Genomic DNA, 20,246 nt, shown 5'->3' on the forward strand with positions numbered 1-20,246 from the left:
GATAGTCAATCCTGATGTTTGGCTGTGCAGCTGTACAATCTCCATTGTTACCACCCTTGGGGCAAGTTTTAAATTGAATGGAAAAGTACTGTAACGTTGCAGCTGTTATCAAAACCATGCAGAGTTACTTGAGGATTCCTACCTGGACTGTACTTACGGCATTATTGAAATTACAGGATTGTTTTAGATGATTTAGCTGCCTCTGATTGGTGGATTCTTGGTTACTGGAATGGGTGACCTATCTGCCCTTAGATAGACTGTAATAATTCAATCCCTTTTTCAGTGCCAATGTAAGTACAGCTAAGCTGGTCACAGAGTAGGCATCTTGCTCCTGAACATTGCAACTCACGAATCTGTCTGTCTCTCTATTCCAATTTCAGTCTTCCTCTATAATGTAGATAATATATTTGGGAGGAAGTATAGCTTGAGAGTTAAATGCATTAGATGAATGATCAGTGACAGTCAGTCATGTGACAGACACGAGAGACAAAAGGAAAGAGAGAGAGAGAGAGAGAGAGAGAGAGAGAGAGAGAGAGAGAGAGAGAGAGAGAGAGAGAGAGAGAGAGAGAGAGAGAGCGCGAGCGAGAGGGAGTGCGCCCGAGAGAGAGAGAGGGAGTGCGCCCGAGAGAGAGAGAGGGAGTGCGCCCGAGAGAGAGAGAGAGAGAGAGAGAGAGAGAGAGAGAGATGATGGAGATGGCGAGGCAGTGCGCCCGAGAGAGAGATGGAGAGGGAGGCCGCCTGAGAGAGAGGGAGGGAGAGCTCCCGAGAGAGAGGGAGGGTGGGCGCCCGAGAGAGAGTGCGCAGAACGTGCCTGCGCACACTGCCCGCTGTGATGCTCCCACATCTCCCAGCCAAGTATTCGAGCCCAGTGGTGGCAGCCACACTAAGAACCTGGAACCAGTTCAGAGACCATTTTAAACTCTAACATGTCCGACGCTGCCCTTATCTGCAAAAACCATCCCGGCCAAAATGGACTGCATGTACAAAATCCGGAGAAGGGAAGAAGGGGTGCGGAGGGTCAGAGATCTAAGTAGATGGTAGAATAGCAACTTTGGGGAACTAACATGATTTTCTCTGGCAAGGTTGTCTACCTTTACTGCAGATTTAGCATAATTTTTGGTCCACAGTAAAGAATGTGCCAATCCATCTGGTGCCAGTTAACCAATGAACGGATTCTCTCCACAACCTTGTTCCTAAGATCCACTCGGTGCCAGAGAGTCGGGCTTCACCTTTCCAAAATACAAAGCCTGGGGACACAATGACCTGGCAAGCAGGCTGTTTCAACCTGGAGTCTTCTACTTCGAGGCATACCCGAATTGTGGGTCCATGGACCAAAATAATTTTAAAGAAATTATTAAAAAGAAATAAATTGGAAAAATGGAAACAAACAGGAAGGACTCTTGCATGTCCCATTATTTATTAACATGAAGTAAAAAATCTCCATTGCCAAGCCTAAGAGAGGGCATTAAAGTACTTACAGTATGAAAGAGCATGCAGTGTCCAATCCGTGACTGTACATCCTCGGGCCCAGCATTGCAAGAGTCTTCCCGAAGTAGCTTCCAAGTATTAGACAGACAATGGTAAGCAAAAAGTCCACTGAATTGCGGCTCATTGGCTCGAGTGTCATCAACATTTCCATTGCAAGTTAATATCCTTCCGCCAAACGTGTAAATCATGTGTTTTTCAGAATCCATACACATCTAAGAAGAAGAAATATTTTGTTTGCTACCAAATTTATCAGAATAAAAATAAAATTCACTGTACGTTGGTTTTAATTCTGCCCCCATCAAAAGAATGGATTAGTTTAAATCTTATAATAAGTACGGTGTCACAGTGGTGAGCGTGCTGTGTCACAGTGCCTGGGACCCGGGTTCAATTCCCCGCAGGGTCACTGTGGGGAGTTTGCCCTTTCTCCCCGTATCTGCGTGGGTTTCCTCCGGGTGCTCCAGTTTCCTCCCACAGTCCAAATATGTGGAGCTTAGATGAATTGGGCATGCTAAATTGCCCCTCAGTGTCCAGGGATGTGCAAGTTAGGTTATGGAGTTACCGGGTGGACAGGGGAGTGGACATGGGTAGAGTGCTGTTTCAAAAGGGTCGGTGCAGACTCAATGGGCCAAATGGCCTCCTTCTGCACTGTATTCTATAAGAAAAAGAAATAGGTTATCTTAACCCATCACAAGCATGCATGTTTGATCACAGATGAAATGACATTAGTGATCTCCACGAATAATCTCCCTCAGGTCACTTTCAGGTGAAGTAACTGGAGAGAGCCACAATTTAAAAAACCCTTAGAACAGCAGACCTTTCAAATACTTAAGTCAAGCTCAAAACTGACATTCACAATGAAGACAGGTTAATAAGTGCTAGTAAATGGAGTTTCAACATCCCAGTGTATCATACCTGATGATCAAACACCAACTTTGGTCCGCCATCAGTAGCCGTATCTTCGCTTAACAATGTCCATTTATTAGTATCTATGTCATAGCGATAGAAGTCACTCTTCAGAGACTTACTATTCCTCACCGAAGAATCTAAGTAACGACCTAATGTATATATCTGTCTCCGTGTTGTGTCAATACACATCTTGTGGCAAGACCTAGCACTTGGGCCACTCTAGAAAAAAAAATGAAAAGGGATGGCAAGTTAAAGGCAGGGATCCAGGAAATGCTGTATTATTCTAAACAACAGATTGAAAATGCATTCATTGCAAACACTACAAATGCTGTTTAAATAATACAAGTTTGAAGAGTACACAAGCCATCATCTTTAAACATGGCAGCCTCAATATTCTAAACAACAGGTTGAAAATGTATTCATTACAACTACTACAAACAAAATGTTGATTTCTACCTTGGCAGTTAGTTGTTTAATGCTTACCAGTATTCTCGTTTCAACTTTCAAACCATTAGCAACGTTGAACTTTGACAAAAATGATCACAAAGCTGCCAATTCTCTGGCTTTATGCCACAGGATCAGGCAAGTACAAATGGCAACAACTACCTTCACCGTCACGGAAACTCTACTGATCCACATGCCACGCAAGCACCATCCTCCATAAATTGTTGACGCACACGGTATCAAAGTCTGAGCGGATGTGGAATCAAGAAAGGTATGAACCAACTTCAGGTCACATTTTTTTTTAAAATGGGGAACTATTTTAGGATAATCATTTTGTACACATTCCAAAAATGCCAGTCTCAGCACACGATTCTTTGAATTCACTACATTAAGTGTTAGCATAACTTTATTTGGCAGGTAACTGCTTCACATTGTACAGAAAACGCAAGTGGAGAAAAGCCCCGGCTGACTCACTCTCTTCCAATTAATCTGAAAAAACACGGATGAGGGTTTGAGCAGCATGGGGCTGGTAGCAGGACTACACCCACTGGATCTCTGTACAGCTGCCTCCCTGAGGAGAGGGCAAAACCTCACTTTAACACCTCATGTAAAAGGCAGCACCACTGAAAATACACTACGTTCTCTGTACCCCAGTGAATTATCAGTCTCAAAGGGCCCAAGCAACTATATCATGGTCACGATGCTGCAATTCTGACTTAGTTGGCCTGTAGTTTTATCCGTTACTACCTATTTCTTTGCCGTGAGGAAATCAGGAGAAACGATCCGCAAATGGGGCTGCCAATATGAAGCATCTTCATCAACATGCTTACCCTCAGGAAACTAAGGAAAGTTGGCATGTCTACATTGATTCTTACCAACTTTTACAGGTGCACCATATAAAGCATCCTATTTAGCTTCATCATAGCCTGGTATGGCAACTGCTCGGCCCAAGACTGGAAGAAACTAGAGTTGTGAACACAGCCCGGTCCATCACACAAACCCACCTCCCATCGCGACTCTGTCTACACCTCCCGCTGCCTTAGGAAAGCGGGCAGCATAATCAAAGACCCCTCCCACCCGGCTTACTCATCAGGCAGGAGATCAAAAGTCTGAGAACACGCACTAACAGATTCAATAACAGCTTCTTTCCCGCTGTAACCAGACTCCTAAACGATCCTCTTATAGACAGATGGACTGATCTCATCTCTTCACAAACTCTTCACCCGATGCCTGTCTCTATGTATTTACATTGTGTATTTTATATTTGCCCTATTATGTATTTTCTTTTCATGTTTGATTTGATTTGTCACATGTACCGAAGTACAGTGAAGTATTGTTCTGCAGCCGTGGGAACGTACACAGTACGTACATTGTAAACAAAAGAATAAACAGAGAACATTGACAAATGGTACATTGACAAACAGTGATTGGTTACAGTGCGGAACAAGGGGCCAAACAAAGCAAATACATGAGCAGGAGCAGCATAGGGCATCGTGGCTAGTATTCTTACAGGGAACACATCAGCCTGAGGGGGAGTCATTGAGGAATCTTGTAGCTGTGGGGAAGAAGCTGTTCCTATGTCTGGATGTGAAGAAGCTGTTCCTATGTCTGGATGTGCGAGTCTTCAGACTTCTGTACCTTCTACCTGATGGAAGGGTCTGGAAGAAGGCAATACCTGTGTGAGAGGGGTCTCTGATAATGCTGTCTGCCTTCCTGAGGCAGCGGGAGGAGTATACAGAATCAATGTGGGGGTGGCAAGTTTGTGCAATGCGTTGGGGCTGAGTTCACCACACTCCGCAGTTTCTTGCAATCTTGGACCGAGCAGTTGGCACACTAGGCTGTGATGCAGCCGGATAGGATGCTCTCTATCGCACATCTGTAGATGATTGTGAGAGTCGATGCAAACATGTCAAAGCTTCCATAGGAAGTAGAGACGTTGTTGGGCTTTCTTGACTGCTGTGTCAACGTGAGTGGACCAGGGCAGACTGTTGGTGATGGTGACCCCCAGGAACCTAAAGCTATCGACCATCTCCACTTCGGAGCCATTGATGCAGACGGGAGTGCGTATGTGTACGGAATGATCTGCACGCAGAACAATACTTTCCACTGTACCAAGATAGACGTGACAATAAACAAATCCAATCCAAGTGGTGTTTCCAGAATCCATCAAGCCAGAGTACATTTTCAGAGAAATATCAGAGCTTGTGCAAAATATATTTGATATATCTAGACTGATATGTTCCCCTTTCTGCTCTGAAAAACAAGTGCATTGGCAATTCAAACATATTTACTTTTCTTAAAAGGAACAATTAATTCCATTACTTAAGAGGCTAATAATAGCAACTCTTAGGATAGCGCACAAGTCTGCTCAGCATGTGTGGAGATGAGTGTAAATTTATTTTATACAAACATTGAATTTGTGGCAAACATGTCTTTATAATTGAATGAGCCTTCGAGCAACTAGCAGTTAGGAATTATTTCCAAACACCATGCCAGGATTAATTCAACTTTAAAACTGAACACGACAAAGAAAAAAGTGAACTACAGCTTAACCAATCAGAAAAGGATTATTACGCTTATTCTGAACGGAATCGGATAAGAGAATTTTACCCATGCCCATAACTTGTATCTCAATGAAACAAGTGACTTGTCCACAGAGTTTGCATGTGGAATCAGCTTTTGAATTGCAGGAGAAATCCAAGATTTATATCAACAAACAAATGGCAAATAGCAACAATCAAATAGCAACAATGAAAAATGTGCACTATCGCCTAGCACTGGTACCAGTATGTTGCTGGATGTGAAGAGGTTGTTTTCATTAACGTTGCAATGCTTTTGAACAATCCCTCGTCAGGGACAGACTTGTAACTGCATGTACTATATAGACCAATTTGCCACATAGATGTAACATAATTTAAGTGTCTATAACCATACTCCTGGGTTTTTCCCGTCTCAAAATTAATGTCATGGCAATATTATATGCCCACCACTGTACTTGGCTGAAATTTTGCAGCAACACCTAGCTAAAGTTATATCCATTGGTCTTATGTTTTTAAGTAGGGGATCTTGATGCTAAGCAACATACTTACTTTTGGCACTCAGTATTTAACCACACACAGGTCAGGGAATAGCAGACAGCTACAGAGTTGTCCGGTCTAATTTTGATACCAACCTCAAGCGCAGAGCACCAGCATCAGATTTTCCATTCCATGCACCAACCTTCCTTGTGGTACAAGAGACAGTCAGTTTAGTGGTCAATTTTGGAACCTTTCTGCTGTGTAACTGCATGAAATGACTTGCATTTACTCAGTGGCTTTCATCGCCTCAATTCATCCAAAAACACTTCAGTCAATTAAGTACTTCTGGAGTGTAGCCACTGTTGCAAGTTTAAGAAATGCAGCAGTCAATTTGCCCAGAGCACTCCTACAATAAAGTAATGTTGACTGAAGAATCAAAATTAGCCAGGAGCAGGAAGGGGATGGAAACTGCCCAAGCTAATTTTGCAAACTCCAAGAATGAGCAGAGAGATTTGGAGCTAATTTCGGGAACTGATGGGAGAAAGGGGTATCCAATTTGGAAAAAGACCAAGTGCTTCACTTGCATTCAGTCCTCGCAACGTTCTGTGTAAAATAATCATGTAGGCAACACACTGTTAATGTTTTACAGAATCACAAAGACAAAGCTGTACTTGCAAACAAAGAACAAAGTGAAGCATGGTCACTTGTGGTCAGCCTGTTGGTTTGAGTTGTTGCTACGACAAAGTTATAATCACAGGCAGATAGACTGCCATTTGAAGATAATAAGGTGAGCAAAGAAACCAAATCAATGCTGTTTAAGCAATGCTACCAGTGTTGCTTTCCAAACTGTTACAGAAATACACGAAGTGTTTATGAGGGGAAAGAGACAGGGGGGAATGGAAGGAACCATCAAATTATGAACCCAGCAGCTTCACAATTATTTAGGTCAAGTGCAGCCAGTCCTTTATCAAAGCTATAACTACTGCAGATCTAAAAGCTCAAAGTTAAATTTCAGATGGCCACAAACTAAATTAATTGCATTTTGTGTTGTACTCAACACAAGACAACTCTAGATTGGAATAATCCAAACTTGCAGAAAGCATGCAGAGTTGTTTTAGAGAGACCAGAAGCAAAAGGACAGCATGCTCACTATACATCTTGTATTAGGAATTTTACTAATCAGTTGGACAGCTTCTCAATAATGGTGCAGTTATTTCGGGAGCCACTAATATTCTTGTGTGATCGTGGAATGGAAAACCAGATTGGAAATTATGATAAAATAATATTTGTGAAAACAAGTCGACCAATAATTATTGCTCAAAACAAAATCACCAGAGGAGATTATCTGGTAAGAAGCTCATTGCTGGGATTCTGCTGTCTGCAAATGAGCTGCCATGTTTCCTGATACAGTAGTGATGAGGATTCAGAAGTACATTAGAAGAAAGTGTTTTGTGACGTGCTAAGAACATCAACAGTGCTGCATTAATTCAAATTTGCTGATTAACCTTTAATGTACACGTTTAATTATAATTTGTGCAGGAACTATTAATGACTGAGCACAAGCATCGCAACATTTCTGCCAACATTTTAAACATAGAGTGACTGGCAGATTTAGGCCTGATGGTGGTGCCCAAGCATTATAAAACATGAGCAGTTCAAATAAGAATCTGCAGCTGCCCTGATGTGGGGAACTGTGCTGGTCTCTGTGCCATGAAATCAAATAGATCATCTAATCTGAATTTCAACCCTACTTTGCCCAATCAGTTTTTGCTCCCCCTCCACCTCCAATGAGAAAGCATGTCTGTGGGCAAGTGGGTGATGTAAGTACTTGATCACCTTGAGTGTTGGGGGTAAGAGGGTGGAGTGAGAGAAGGAGAAAGCCAACTGGCTCCACTACTGGATTGGGCAACTATTAGTCAGCACATTCAGGACAGTGGAGTGAAAAATATCCAAGTTAGCAATTCCTTAAAAGTTTAACGGCTTCAGTATTTGCCATTGATTGACGTCAAACAACTTAATTGCTTGCGAACGGTGCCAAGAAAATACGAGAAATGAAATGTTCCTTTCTCTATCTTTGTTATGCAACATTATCCAGGATTTCAAATAGGCAAAGCTAATTGCCCTCCCTGAAGTTCCTGATCAAAGGATTCTATAAGCACCAAAAACCTAGCACCACCGGGATAGAAAGAAACCAAGTTTTTGAAATAATTATCCTGCAATACAAAATACAGCACTGAGCTTTCACTCTTCTACTTGAAAGAAGTTATTTTAAAATCCGCTCTGACAGTACTTTAATGGAGCTTTGCAGAAACAGAGGTGCTCAGAATAATCCTTAGGTCCTTGCTTTAAATTCATCAGATTGTGCAGAATTGCCTGAGGCATACAGGAGTGCCAACACGGTTTCTCTATTAGGGTAGCTTTAAAATATATATATATTTTTTTAAATCAGGTCATTCACCAAGGCTGAGCTAAAGCACATTCTCGCTCAAATGCCATCCACTCACCCAAATCTGCTCCAAAAGGTGGACTACGTAACATATTGAATTTATAAATATGTGCTATAAAGCTCCTGAACAATTCTCAAATTTGTGAGCCATTTCCTTTCATAAGCTCTTACATTCAAAAATGTTCTCTTGAGCATATATCATAGAATCTCTACAGTGCAGAATCAGGCCACTCGGCTCATCAAGTCGGCAGCGATCTCCAAAAGTGCACCCCACCAAGCCTAATCCCCAGCCTTATCCCTGTAACCCCATAACCCCACTTAATCTTTGGACACTTGGGGGCAATTTAGCATGGCAAATCCACCTAAACTGCACATCTTTGCACTGTGGGAGGAAACCTACGCAGACACGGACAATGTGCAAACTCCACATAGACAGTCAGCTGAGGTCAGAATTGAACCTGGATCCCCAGTGCTGGGAGGCAGCAGTGCATACCAGGCTACAACCAGATACAATATCTGCTTAATTTTCTAACCTTGAGCAAATTGGGGTCCCATAAATTGCCATGCCCCTGGCCTTAAGGTAGGTAGGGGACAGGGCTTTTGCAAAGAGTTCAGCCAGGAATCCTGCTGAAAATATTAACCACTGACGCCTTTGAGAAATGATGTGGAGATGCCGGCGTTGGACTGGGGTTCACCTGAGGAAGGAGCAGTGCTCTGAAAGCTAGCGTTTGAAACAAACCTGTTGGGCTTTAACCTGGTGTTGTACGCCTTCCAGAAAAAGAATGCAAATGGATCTGAACATTGTGTTCAGCAGTGATGCCCAGCATTATCAAATAGTCTACCAAGTTTTACTGTCTGGGCTCCCATGCATTAAATGGGCAATACTGCATCCCTACCATACTCAACTCGTTTGGGCCAAACTCACATTCAGACATGAAAACAAAAGTTGCTGCAGAACTTGACAAATTTATATATTTGTGAATTAATACAGCTACGCTCCATCATAGAATACCAAATGAATAAGACATGCCCTATCTTGCAGTAATGTTGAGGTCTGTTTGCAGCTATTGCAAAGACAAATTTGCTAATCTTTTCCATCAATCTGCCACTTTCAAAGGCAAATGTAGCGTTTGTGTGATCCAAGGGACAAGTAAAGGAACAAACTTACATTTATGCCTTTCAGAAGCTCAGGACTGCTGCCCACTGTGTTTTGCAGTGAATAAAGTACTTGTTTGTCCAAAATGTATTAACTGTTGAAATGTCCCAGATGACCATAGGCTGCTTTCCCCTCTTGAGGGGAAGCGCTGACTGGTGGTGACTTAACCCGAGGATCACCACACCTCAGGCGAGGGCAGGGTCCAGAAGGCAGGGCCTTCATGAATAACCTCAGCCGGTACGGGAATTGAACACGCGCTGCTGAACCTGCTGTCCTGCCAACTGAGCAAAAGCGGTCCCAAAATGCCAAAGTAATTACTGTAGTAATTTGGTCACAAGGTCCCACACATTGTGAGAATGACCAGACAATCTGGTTTAGTGATACTGGTTGTGGGATAAATATTGGCCAGGATATAAGGGACAACTTCACTCTTCTTCAAAATTATGTCATGAAATCTTTTAAATCTATCCACAAGGGCAAGCAGGGCCTTGGTGCAACATCTCATCTGAAAGATTACCCTTCAGTTTCATTAACTTCAGGACTTTTCTGGCTCCCACACTTGGTACACAGGGGATCCCTCCAGCACATAGGCATTTCAGATCACCGCGTTACACAAGAACACAGTTCTGGCTAGTGTTGGGACTGCCCTTTCTCTTTTAAGGTCTTGGCAAATTTGTGTGCTTAGCATATTATAGGTTCAGTTCCTGTATTTGCAATCTCTCCAGTCATAATTTTTCACATGCATGCTAATTGGTCTTCCTTGACCATTTTCAATTTTCTTTCAATGAATTTCAAATGCCTTATTATGGCAACCTTTGTACAATTACCCACGCATTTCCATTTCTTTCAAACTTTTCAATAGCCTTTTTGCTGAACTTGTGTCCATTGACTCTTCTATCAGGTTTTTCCACATTGTTGATTTTTGTCGGGAGGGTCACGGAGCCATCTGTCACGACGCTCCCGATCGTGCAAAACCGCGCACAACGGCCGCAGCAGCCAGCTGTTAATAACGGCGGCTGCAAGCGGCCTTCAATATGTCGGCAAACATGTTTTTTAAAAATGCGGCCGCACTGCGCATGCTCGCCGATGATCAGGCACGCATGCGCAGTGTGGCCGCATTTGTTTTTTAAAAACGGTTGCAGCTTTTTGTTTTACAAGTTCGGCGGGGGGGGGGGGGTCATTTTATTTTTATTTTTTTCATTTATTTTATTCTTTTTTTTCCCCCAAGTTCAGGCTTCACCTTCATCCAACAGGTTCCATTGGAGGAGCGTGTATGAAGGCCAAAGGGACCCAAAACCTTTTCCTCCATTTTTGTCAGCAGAAAACAAGGTAAGACAAAATGGTGGGTCGCGAAGGTCGGCTGGCGTGGGTCCCAAAGGGTCGCCAGTTGGTAAAAATGGGTCCCCGGGAAAAAAAGTTTGAAAAACACTGCTCTATCAGGTCGTCCGTCAACACCCGTCGTTCCAGTGAGAACATTCAACCTCTCCTCATAGCTAATGCCCTCCATACCAGGCAACATTCTGGTAAATCTCTTCTGCACCCTCTCTAAAGCCTCCACATCCTTCTATTAGTGTGGTGACCAGAATTGAACACTATACTCCAAGTGTGGCCTAACTAAGGTTCCATACAGCTGCAACATGACTTGCCAATTTTTATACTCGATGCCCCGGCCAATGAAGGCAAGCATGCTGTGTGCCTTCTTGACTACCTTCTCCACCTGTGTTGCCCGTTTCAGTGACCTGTGGACCTGTACATCTAGATCTCTCTGACTGTGAATACTCTTGAGGGTTCTACCTTTTACTGTATATTCCCTACCTGTATTAGACCGTCAAAAATGCATCACCTCACATTTGTGATGCATTGATGCAAAACTTTCAAAACTACTCAACAGACTACAGCAATAGAGTGCAGGAAAATCCTTTGTGAAGAATTTCAGATGGTCCACACCAATCTGGTTGGCAAAGTCATTGGTGTATGGCAGGTCAAATACACATTTTACATGGAATTCATTCTTGATACAAACAAAGGATGGCCAATTTACTGGTTGGAAACCACTGATTGAATTTTGAAAAGATTAAAGCCACATTCTGATGACTTCAAAATCACAATCAAAGGTGGCTGCACATTTGCATCACTGCCACTTCTAAATTCCAAAGCTACTGACAGGGAGACACACCATCAGCAAAGCCTCACCAGGACCAATTGCCTTGGAGTATGAATGGGAGCCATTTCCTACCCCATTGCCAAGGTATCCAAACAATTACCTGGATACCCATCTGGGTGGAAATAAACCGTTAAACATAAACACTTGGACAATAAGTCCCTGGTTATGAAAGGAATTTGCCCAGACATATTCTAAGAAAAAATCCAATCCATATCTTGGTCACTGGGTAGCGAGAAAGGGGTTCATGTTTAAGATGTGTTGAAATGCCCGCTTTCTTTGCAGGCCGGAGCACAAGAAAACACGATGAAGAAGCAAGGGCTACCTTCACTCTCTCCATCTAACTTTTGAACCTTGTCTACTTATTTTTACTATCCTCGTGCGGCAGAGTTTTGAAAAAGAACTCAGCAGCTACGGTCTCCAGGAAAAAAGATACATTGCCTGCCTAGATCTTTAACCCCTCGATGCTGATACCAGCAGGACTAGTGAGACTAGCCTGTATCCAATGACAAGAAGCATATAATTTTTTATATTAAATGAATTTGAAAATATCATTAATCTATCCACTGCAATTCTGTCAAAATGACACCAAAGCAGGAGAAAGTCCACGGAGTTTCCTGGTCACTATAACAGCGTTAACAACCTCACTGGAAGGAAATTCAACGGTCACTCCTCTCTTTGGGTTGGAACAATCCTCCATTGAGGGAACGAAGAGTGGATCAGGTTGTTTGGGGAGGAAGCAGGAAGTACTTGAAACTATTAGATTGCTTTGGAGAAGGTAAAATGCAAGATTGATTCTTTGTGAAAACATCAAGGACCCACCAGTGTGCACACTAACTATTGCTTTATTTTTTTTCAATTTGAGATGGAAAGCAAAGAGCAACATGAAATCCATGCACAGCAAAATACATTTTCCAGAAATGTACATTTTCCTGAAATGTACCAAGTATTGGACAATAAAGTAATGTTGGATGCAGAGGCTACTTTGAAGGGAAGAAATAAACAACTCGCCTTACAAATTTCACAGGGGCTTTGTTGCAGGGGCAATCAGAAATGCTAACTTGCTGCTCTATGGCAATAGGGGCTTCATGGCCCATGGGCATTTCCAACTAGACTCACGTGGAGCATGAACGTTGGCAGGGGTCTGTTTCTGTGCTGGAATTAATTTTTAGCCAGACATTTATTTCCATTGCACACAGGTACAGTCTAGCAGATAAATAGTTTTTTGTTTAATCTGAACAAAACACATTTGAACGGAGGAGGAATTACAATACAGGTAGGGTAGGCTGGAAATGTCGCGAATGCCAGAGTTTTCAGAGAGAGCACCATTGCCAACCAGCCCAGGTTGACAACACTGCTGCAACACAATGGACCAAATACAAATTTCAGGTCAGGCCCTATTAATGAATTGTAACAAACAAGGTCACGGGGATACAACCCACCCACCTCACTAAATAATTATCACTGCTCCTGAATTTAGGAACCTCTACATTACACCCCTTTAATTTCCAGTTGAACATTTATTCCAGATAACTGCTACCCAACATTATACTTGCCTCTTTCTCAGTATCTCTTGATATACAAGTCCACTGGTTTTCTTTAACACTGTATGCCCAGAAGTCTGCCAGATCCTGTGTTCCATCCCATCCACCAAATAAATATACTGTTTCTGCAAAGAAGAAAAGTCATTATTGGGAGATTTTTCCACTTACAACATTAGCAACCAGTTTTATTCGGGGGGGGGGGGGGGGGGGGGGTTGGGAAATGAAAATCACTTAGTCACGAGTAGGCTTGAATGAAGTTACTGTGAAAAGCCCCTAGTCGCCACATTCCGGCGCCTGTCCTGGAGTTTATTAACTCCAGGATTTGCGTGTGAATTTTACACTGATAGCATAGCTTGTTCATTACAATATATTATTTTTTTTTTAAATTTAGATTACCCAATTATATTTTCCAATTAAGGGGCAATTTAGCATGGCCAATCCACCTACTCTGCACATCTTTGGGTTGTGGGGGTGAAACCCACGCAGACACGGGGAGAATGTGCAAACTCCACACGGACAGTGACCCAGAGCCGGGATCGAACCTGGGACCTCAGCGCCGTGAGGCGGTTGTGCTAACCACTAGGCCACCGTGCTGCCCTCATTACAATATATTATTTTCTACAGTTGCCTTCCAACACTCAGCCAACAATACTCCTCAGCAGGAGGAGAACAAGAAAACTGGCACGGTTTCTGGTGCAAGGATTCATACTAACAGAAAGGAAATGCAAAGCTAAAAACAATGACTTAAGGATCACTGCAGTGTCTTTGTACTATATTGAAATGGACTTTGCTATACAATCCAAGTCAGTAAAGAAATGTGGCTGGTTTATCTACAGGAACACGGGTGGAGTTCAGAAGTGAAATTGCGGGACTTCCGGTGTGCATCATGAAGTGAGTGAGCACACAGAGGCAGCTCCTGCCTAAGGTTGCAGAAAAGAGCTCTTTTTTGGGCAGCACGGGTTGGAATTTCGATGAAAAGGCGTGGGTGAATGTTCAAGGAGTATTTTCCCCCAGGAATAGGATGTTTCTTGGTTATCAGACCCTCAGAAACAGTGCAAGATTTGTCTGAACAGCAACAAACAAAAGCCTCTGCAAGCATGCTAGCGGGGGAAGGGCCAGCTTATAGGTCTCAAGCTGACCTGAGGGCCTTTATGAAAGCTGAATTCTAGCAGCAGAGGGAAGAACTGTGAAAAGATCTCACCAAGGCCATTGAAGAAGCAGAGACGGACTTCCAGTAGCGGTGATGCGGAGCTAAGCCGCACGTTCAGTGGCTCCCACTATTTGCAGACTTTGGGGCTCTTTTAAGGGCTCATAGGGGTGCTGTTTGGAATTTTCCCCGTGTGGGAACACTCCTTCTCAGATTCTCCACCGGTGGATGGCCTGGACTAGGAGTGGAGCGGTCAGAAAACCGGCTTTGCAGGTGCGGCTAAGCCGACCGCAGCTCCCGCTATTTAAGGACTTTTGGGCCGATTTGAGGGCCCCAAACGGCACTGTCTCGACGAATCCCGGTGGGGGAAGGTGTCTAGAGGAGCATTCCCCATAATTTATGGTGCTCACCTGGGGTGGGGCAAAGGAAAAGGCTGCAGCAGCTCCACAAGAAAAGCGGGGGCAAGAAGGACAAAATGGCGGCCGGCGGAACACCTGAGGACTGGTGGAAGTGGGCGCAGGAGCAGCAAGCTGCTCTTCTGCGCTGTTTTGCGTAGCTGAAGGCTGAGTTGCTGGACTCACTGAATGCGACTACCAACAAGCTGCTTGGAGCTCAGGCGGCCCAGGAGGTGTCTATCCGGGAGTTGCAGCAGCAGGCCGCTGAGCGGGAGGAGGAGGCCGTGGTCCTCGTGGGGAAAGTGGAGTTGCACGAGGCACTTCACAAAAAGTGACAAGACAACTTGGAGGAGCTGGACGTTCGCACGAGGCGAATGAATTTGAGGATCCTGGGCCTGGCGGAGGGGCTGGAGGGGTCGGATCTCCCGTGGTACGTGACCACGATGTTGAGCTCGTTGATGGGAGCGGGGACCTTCCATTTGCCCCTGGAGCTTGAGGGAGCTCTCAGAGTGCTGGCCAGGAGGCCCAAGGCAAATGAACCCCCGCGGGCGGTGCTGGTGCGGTTCCATCGATTTAGTGACCGGGAGTGTGTGCTGCGCTGGGCCAAGAAAGAGAGGAGCAGCAAGTGGGAGAATTCGGTAGTACGAATCTACCAGGACTGGAGTGCGGAGGTGGCAAAGCGGAGGGCCGGGTTCAACCGGACGAAGGCGGTGCTGCATGCCAAGCAGGTCAGATTTGGAATGCTGCAGCCTGCGCGTCTGTGGGTGACATACAAGGACCGGCACCACTACTTCGAGTCCCCGGAGGAGGCGTGGGCCTTTGTACAGGCGGAGAAACTGGACTCGAACTAGGATCTGGGGACACACTATGGCCGTTGCTGTTTTCGCTGTTGCTGTTCTTCAATTTTGACAAATGTTTTTTTTTATGCTGCTTTTCTTTTTGCTCTGTTTCCGGGTGGGTTTGTCTGTTGGGTATGGGTGTGGGGTATGTGGGGAACGTTGGGGGTATGTGCTTTATATGTTCTCTTCTGTACGGGGCCGGGGGTTGGGGTGAAACGGGATTTTGAGGAGCTGCATCGGAAGGGTGGGGTGTGGCAGTGTGAAAGCGCGGGCTTTCCTCTGGTTGTCCACGCTGCGGGGCAGGGGGGGCGGAGCTGGAGGTGGGGGCGTGGCCTCTACTGGTTCTCTTTCCCGCGCTGAAGCGGTGCCAAGGAAGTGTGGCAAGAGGGGGATGACCCCATGCCGGGAGGAGATGGGTTTTGGCAGGAGCTGCCGGGTCAGCAGAAATCAGCTGACTCACGGAAGTACCATGGAGGGTGCGTCGCGGCTAGGAGGGGTCCTAGCCTGGGGGGGTGGGGGGGGATACCGGGTTGCTGCTGGAATGGCCAGGAAGGAGCTGGCGTGGGCCAGGGAGGTAGAGGAGAGGCGTTATCGCCATGGGGAACGGGCCAGGCGGGGCGAGCTGGCCTGGGGCGAGCAGTCGATAAGCTATGGCTAGCCGGCGGGGGAGAGGGGCAGGTTGCTCTCTGATTCGGCTGATTACCTGGAACGTGAGGGGGCTGAATGGGCCAGTTAAGAGAACCAGGGTATTTTCTCATCTGAAGGGGCTGAAGGCGGACGTGGCTATGCTCCAGGAGACCCACTTGAAGGTGGCGGACCAGGTTCGTCTGAGGAAGGGGTGGGTGGGGCAGGTTTTTCACTCAGGATTGGACGCGAAGAACCGGGGGTTGGCGATCCTGGTGGGGAAGAGGGTGGCGTTCGAGGCGGCTGAGGTGGTGTCGGACAAGGAGGGCAGATATATTATGGTGAAGGGTAGGCTGCAGGGAGAGAAGGTGGTGCTGGTTAATGTATATGCCCCGAATTGGGATGATGCCGGCTTCATGAGGCGCTTGTTGGGCCGCATTCCGGACCTGGAGGCAGGGGGCCTGATCATGGGGGGAGACTTTAACACAGTGCTGGATCCCCCACTGGACCGGTCCAGTTCAAGGACGGGTAGGAGACCGGCGGCGGCTAGAGTGCTGAGGGGGTTCATGGACCAGATGGGAGGGGTGGATCCCTGGAGGTTTGGGAGGCCGAGAGCGCGGGAGTATTCCTTTTTCTCCCATGTCCATAGGGTCTATTCCCGAATAGATTTTTTCATCCTGAGCAGGGGATTGATCCCGAAGGTGCAGGATGCAGAGTATTCGGCCATAGCGATCTCAGTCCATGCTCCGCACTGGGTTGATCTGGAGATGGGGGAGGCGCGGAACCAGCGCCCGCTCTGGCGCCTGGATGTGGGGCTGCTGGCTGATGAGGTGGTGTGTAGGAGGGTCCGGGGAAGTATTGAGGGGTATCTTGATACCAATGATACGGGGGAGGTCCGGGTGGGGATGGTCTGGGAGGCTCTGAAAGCAGTGATCCGGGGAGAGCTGATCGCCATCCGGGCCCATAGGGAAAGGAGGGAGAGGAAGGAGAGGGAGAGACTGGTGGGAGAGCTCCTGGATGTGGACAGGAGATACGCGGAGGCACCGGAGGAGGGGTTGCTGGGGGAACGGCACAGTTTGCAGGCCAAATTTGACTGGTTGACCACCAGAAAGGCGGAGACACAGTGGAGGAGGTCGCAGGGCACGGTATATGAGTATGGGGAGAAGGCGAGCAGGATGTTGGCGCATCAGCTCCGCAGGCGAGATGCGGCTAGGGAAATTGGTGGAGTGACGGATAGGGGTGGGAATGTAGTGCAGAAGGGGACAGAAGTAAATGGGGTCTTTAGGGACTTCTACGAGGAACTGTACCGGTCAGAACCTCCGATGGGGAGAGGGGGGATGGAGAGCTTCATGAACAGGCTACGGTTCCCAAGGGTTCAAGAGGAGCTGGTAGAGGGGCTGGGGGCGCCGATAGAGTTGGAGGAGCTCGTCAGGGGGATTGGACAAATGCAGTCAGGTAAGGTGCCGGGGCCGGACGGGTTCCCGGTGGAATTTTATAAAAAGTATGCGGATCTGGTGGGCCCCTGTTGGTGCGAGCTTTCAATGAGGCATGGGAGGGGGGGGCTTTGCCCCCGACGATATCGCGGGCACTGATCTCTCTGATCCTAAAGCGGGATAAGGACCCCTTGCAGTGTGGATCATACAGGCCTATCTCGCTCCTCAATGTTGACGCTAAGTTGCTGGCGAAGATCCTGGCCACCAGGATAGAGGACTGTGTGCCAGGGGTGATACATGAGGATCAGACAGGATTTGTCAAGGGACAGCAGCTCAACACGAATGTGCGGAGACTGCTAAATGTTATTATGATGCCGGCAGTGGAGGGGGAGGCGGAGATAGTGATGGCGCTGGATGCGGAGAAAGCGTTTGATAGAGTTGAGTGGAGGTACCTGTGGGAGGTGCTGGAGCGGTTCGGATTCGGGGAGGGATTCATCAAATGGGTGAGGCTGTTCTACATGGCTCCGATGGCAAGTGTAGTTACAAATGGAAGGAGATCGGAGTACGTTAGGCTCTACCGTGGGACCAGGCAGGGGTGCCCCCTGTCCCCCTTGCTCTTTGCACTGGCGATTGAACCTTTGGCTATGGCGTTGAGGGAGTCAGGGAGATGGAGGGGTCTGGTGCGGGGTGGGGAGGAACATCATGTATCGCTGTGGACGACCTGCTGTTGTATGTGGCGGATCCAGAAGGGGGAATGCCGGGGGTGATGGAGCTGTTAGCGGAATTTGGGGGCTTCTCGGGCTATAAGTTAAATTTAGGCAAGAGTGAGGTATTTGTAGTACACCCGGGTGATCAGGAGGAGGGAATTGGGAGACTCCCATTTAAGAGGGCAGTGAAGAGTTTCAGATACCTGGGGGTGCAGGTGGCCAGGAGTTGGGGGACTGTCCATAAGCTTAATTTTACCAGGCTGGTGGAGCAGATGGAAGAGGAATTTAAAAGGTGGGACATGGTGCCGCTATCGTTGGCGGGTAGAGTGCAGTCCGTCAAAATGACGGTTCTCCCGAGGTTCTTGTTCCTTTTTCAGTGTTTGCCCATCTTTATCCCTAGGGCCTTTTTTAGAAGGGTTACGAGCAGCATCATGAGCTTTGTTTGGGCGCATGGGACCCCGAGGGTGAAGAGGGTCTTCTTGGAGCGGGGTAGAGATGGGGGAGGGGCTGGCGTTACCCAATCTCTCGGGGTATTATTGGGCGGCCAATGTGTCGATGGTGCGCAAGTGGGTAATGGAGGGGGAGGGGGCAGCATGGAAACGATGGAGAGGGCGTCCTGTGGAGATACAAGCTTGGGGGCCCTGGTAACGGCGCCGTGGCCGCTCCCTCCTACGAGGTATACCACGGGTCCGGTGGTGGCGGCTACCCTCAAGATTTGGGGGCAGTGGAGGCGACATAGGGGAGAAGTGGGGGGCTCGATGGAGGCTCCGTTAAGGGGGAACCATAGGTTCGTCCCCGGGAACATTGATGGGGGATTTCAGGGTTGGTACAGAGCGGGCATCAGACAGCTGAGGGACCTGTTTATTGATGGGAGGTTTGCGAGCCTTGGGGAGTTGGAGGAGAAATTTGTGCTCCCCCCCGGGGAACATGTTCAGGTATCTGCAGGTAAAGGCATTTGCTAGGCGGCAGGTGGAGGGATTCCCTTCGCTTCCCGCGAGGGGGGTGAGCGACAGGGTGCTTTCGGGGGTCTGGGTCGGAGAGGGGAAGATATCTGATATCTACAAGGTTATGCAGGAGGCGGAGGAGGCGTCAGTAGAGGAGCTGAAAGCTAAGTGGGAGGGGGAACTGGGGGAACAGATCGAAGACGGGACATGGGCTGATGCCCTGGAGAGGGTTAATTCTTCCTCCTCGTGTGCGCGGCTTAGCCTCATCCAATTCAAGGTGCTGCACCGGGCCCACGTGACTGGGACAAGGATGAGTAGGTTCTTTGGGGGTGAAGACAGGTGTGTCAGGTGCTCGGGGAGTCCAGCGAACCATGCCCATATGTTCTGGGCATGCCCGGCGCTGGAGGAGTTCTGGAAGGGGGTGGCGAGGACAGTGTCGAGGGTGGTGGGATCCAGGGTCAAGCCAGGATGGGGACTCGCGATTTTTGGGGTTGGGGTGGAGCCAGGAGTGCAGTAGGCGAAAGAGGCCGGTGTGTTGGCCTTTGCATCCCTAGTAGTCCGGCAAAGGATCTTGCTACAATGGAAGGATGCGAGGCCCCCAAGCGTGGAGACCTGGATCAATGACATGGCGGGTTTCATTAAGCTAGAGAAGGTCAAATTCACCCTGAGAGGGTCGGTACAAGGGTTCTTTAGGCGGTGGCAACCTTTTCTCGACTTTCTGGCTCAACGATAGGGTACGGGGACAGTAGCAGCAGCAAACCCGGGGGGGGGGGGGGGGGGGGGGGGGGGGGGGGGGGGGCCAAGGTGGGGGGGGGGGGGCGGGGGGGGGAGACACACGATGACTATGTTTGTTTATTTAATTTAAATTTATTTTGAAGTTCTTTTGTTGTTCATTGGGGTTGGGGGGGTGGGGGGATGTGATACATGCGTCGATATGGTCTGGGGGTGGTACGGTTATTATGGGTTATTTTGTTGCCTTTCATTGTTTGTCGTTA

At 47.3% G+C, this 20,246-nt stretch overlaps 1 protein-coding gene across 5 annotated transcripts in view; it reads right to left on the reverse strand.

The window, feature by feature from the left end:
- The window catches only part of mkln1 (muskelin 1, intracellular mediator containing kelch motifs), a 162,830-nt gene that overhangs the window by 60,909 nt on the left and 81,675 nt on the right, over nt 1–20,246 (reverse strand). For all 5 annotated transcript variants that reach the window (XM_038811817.1, XM_038811816.1, XM_038811819.1 and 2 more), the window contains 3 exons: nt 13,175–13,287; nt 2,401–2,613; nt 1,479–1,700 (listed from right to left, as the gene is read on the reverse strand). In XM_038811817.1, the coding sequence (XP_038667745.1) occupies nt 1,479–1,700; nt 2,401–2,613; nt 13,175–13,287 (548 nt within the window). The remainder of the gene's footprint in view (nt 1–1,478; nt 1,701–2,400; nt 2,614–13,174; nt 13,288–20,246) is intronic.

Source organism: Scyliorhinus canicula, chromosome 11 (assembly GCF_902713615.1).
Source record: "Scyliorhinus canicula chromosome 11, sScyCan1.1, whole genome shotgun sequence".
Classification (NCBI taxonomy): domain Eukaryota; kingdom Metazoa; phylum Chordata; class Chondrichthyes; order Carcharhiniformes; family Scyliorhinidae; genus Scyliorhinus; species Scyliorhinus canicula.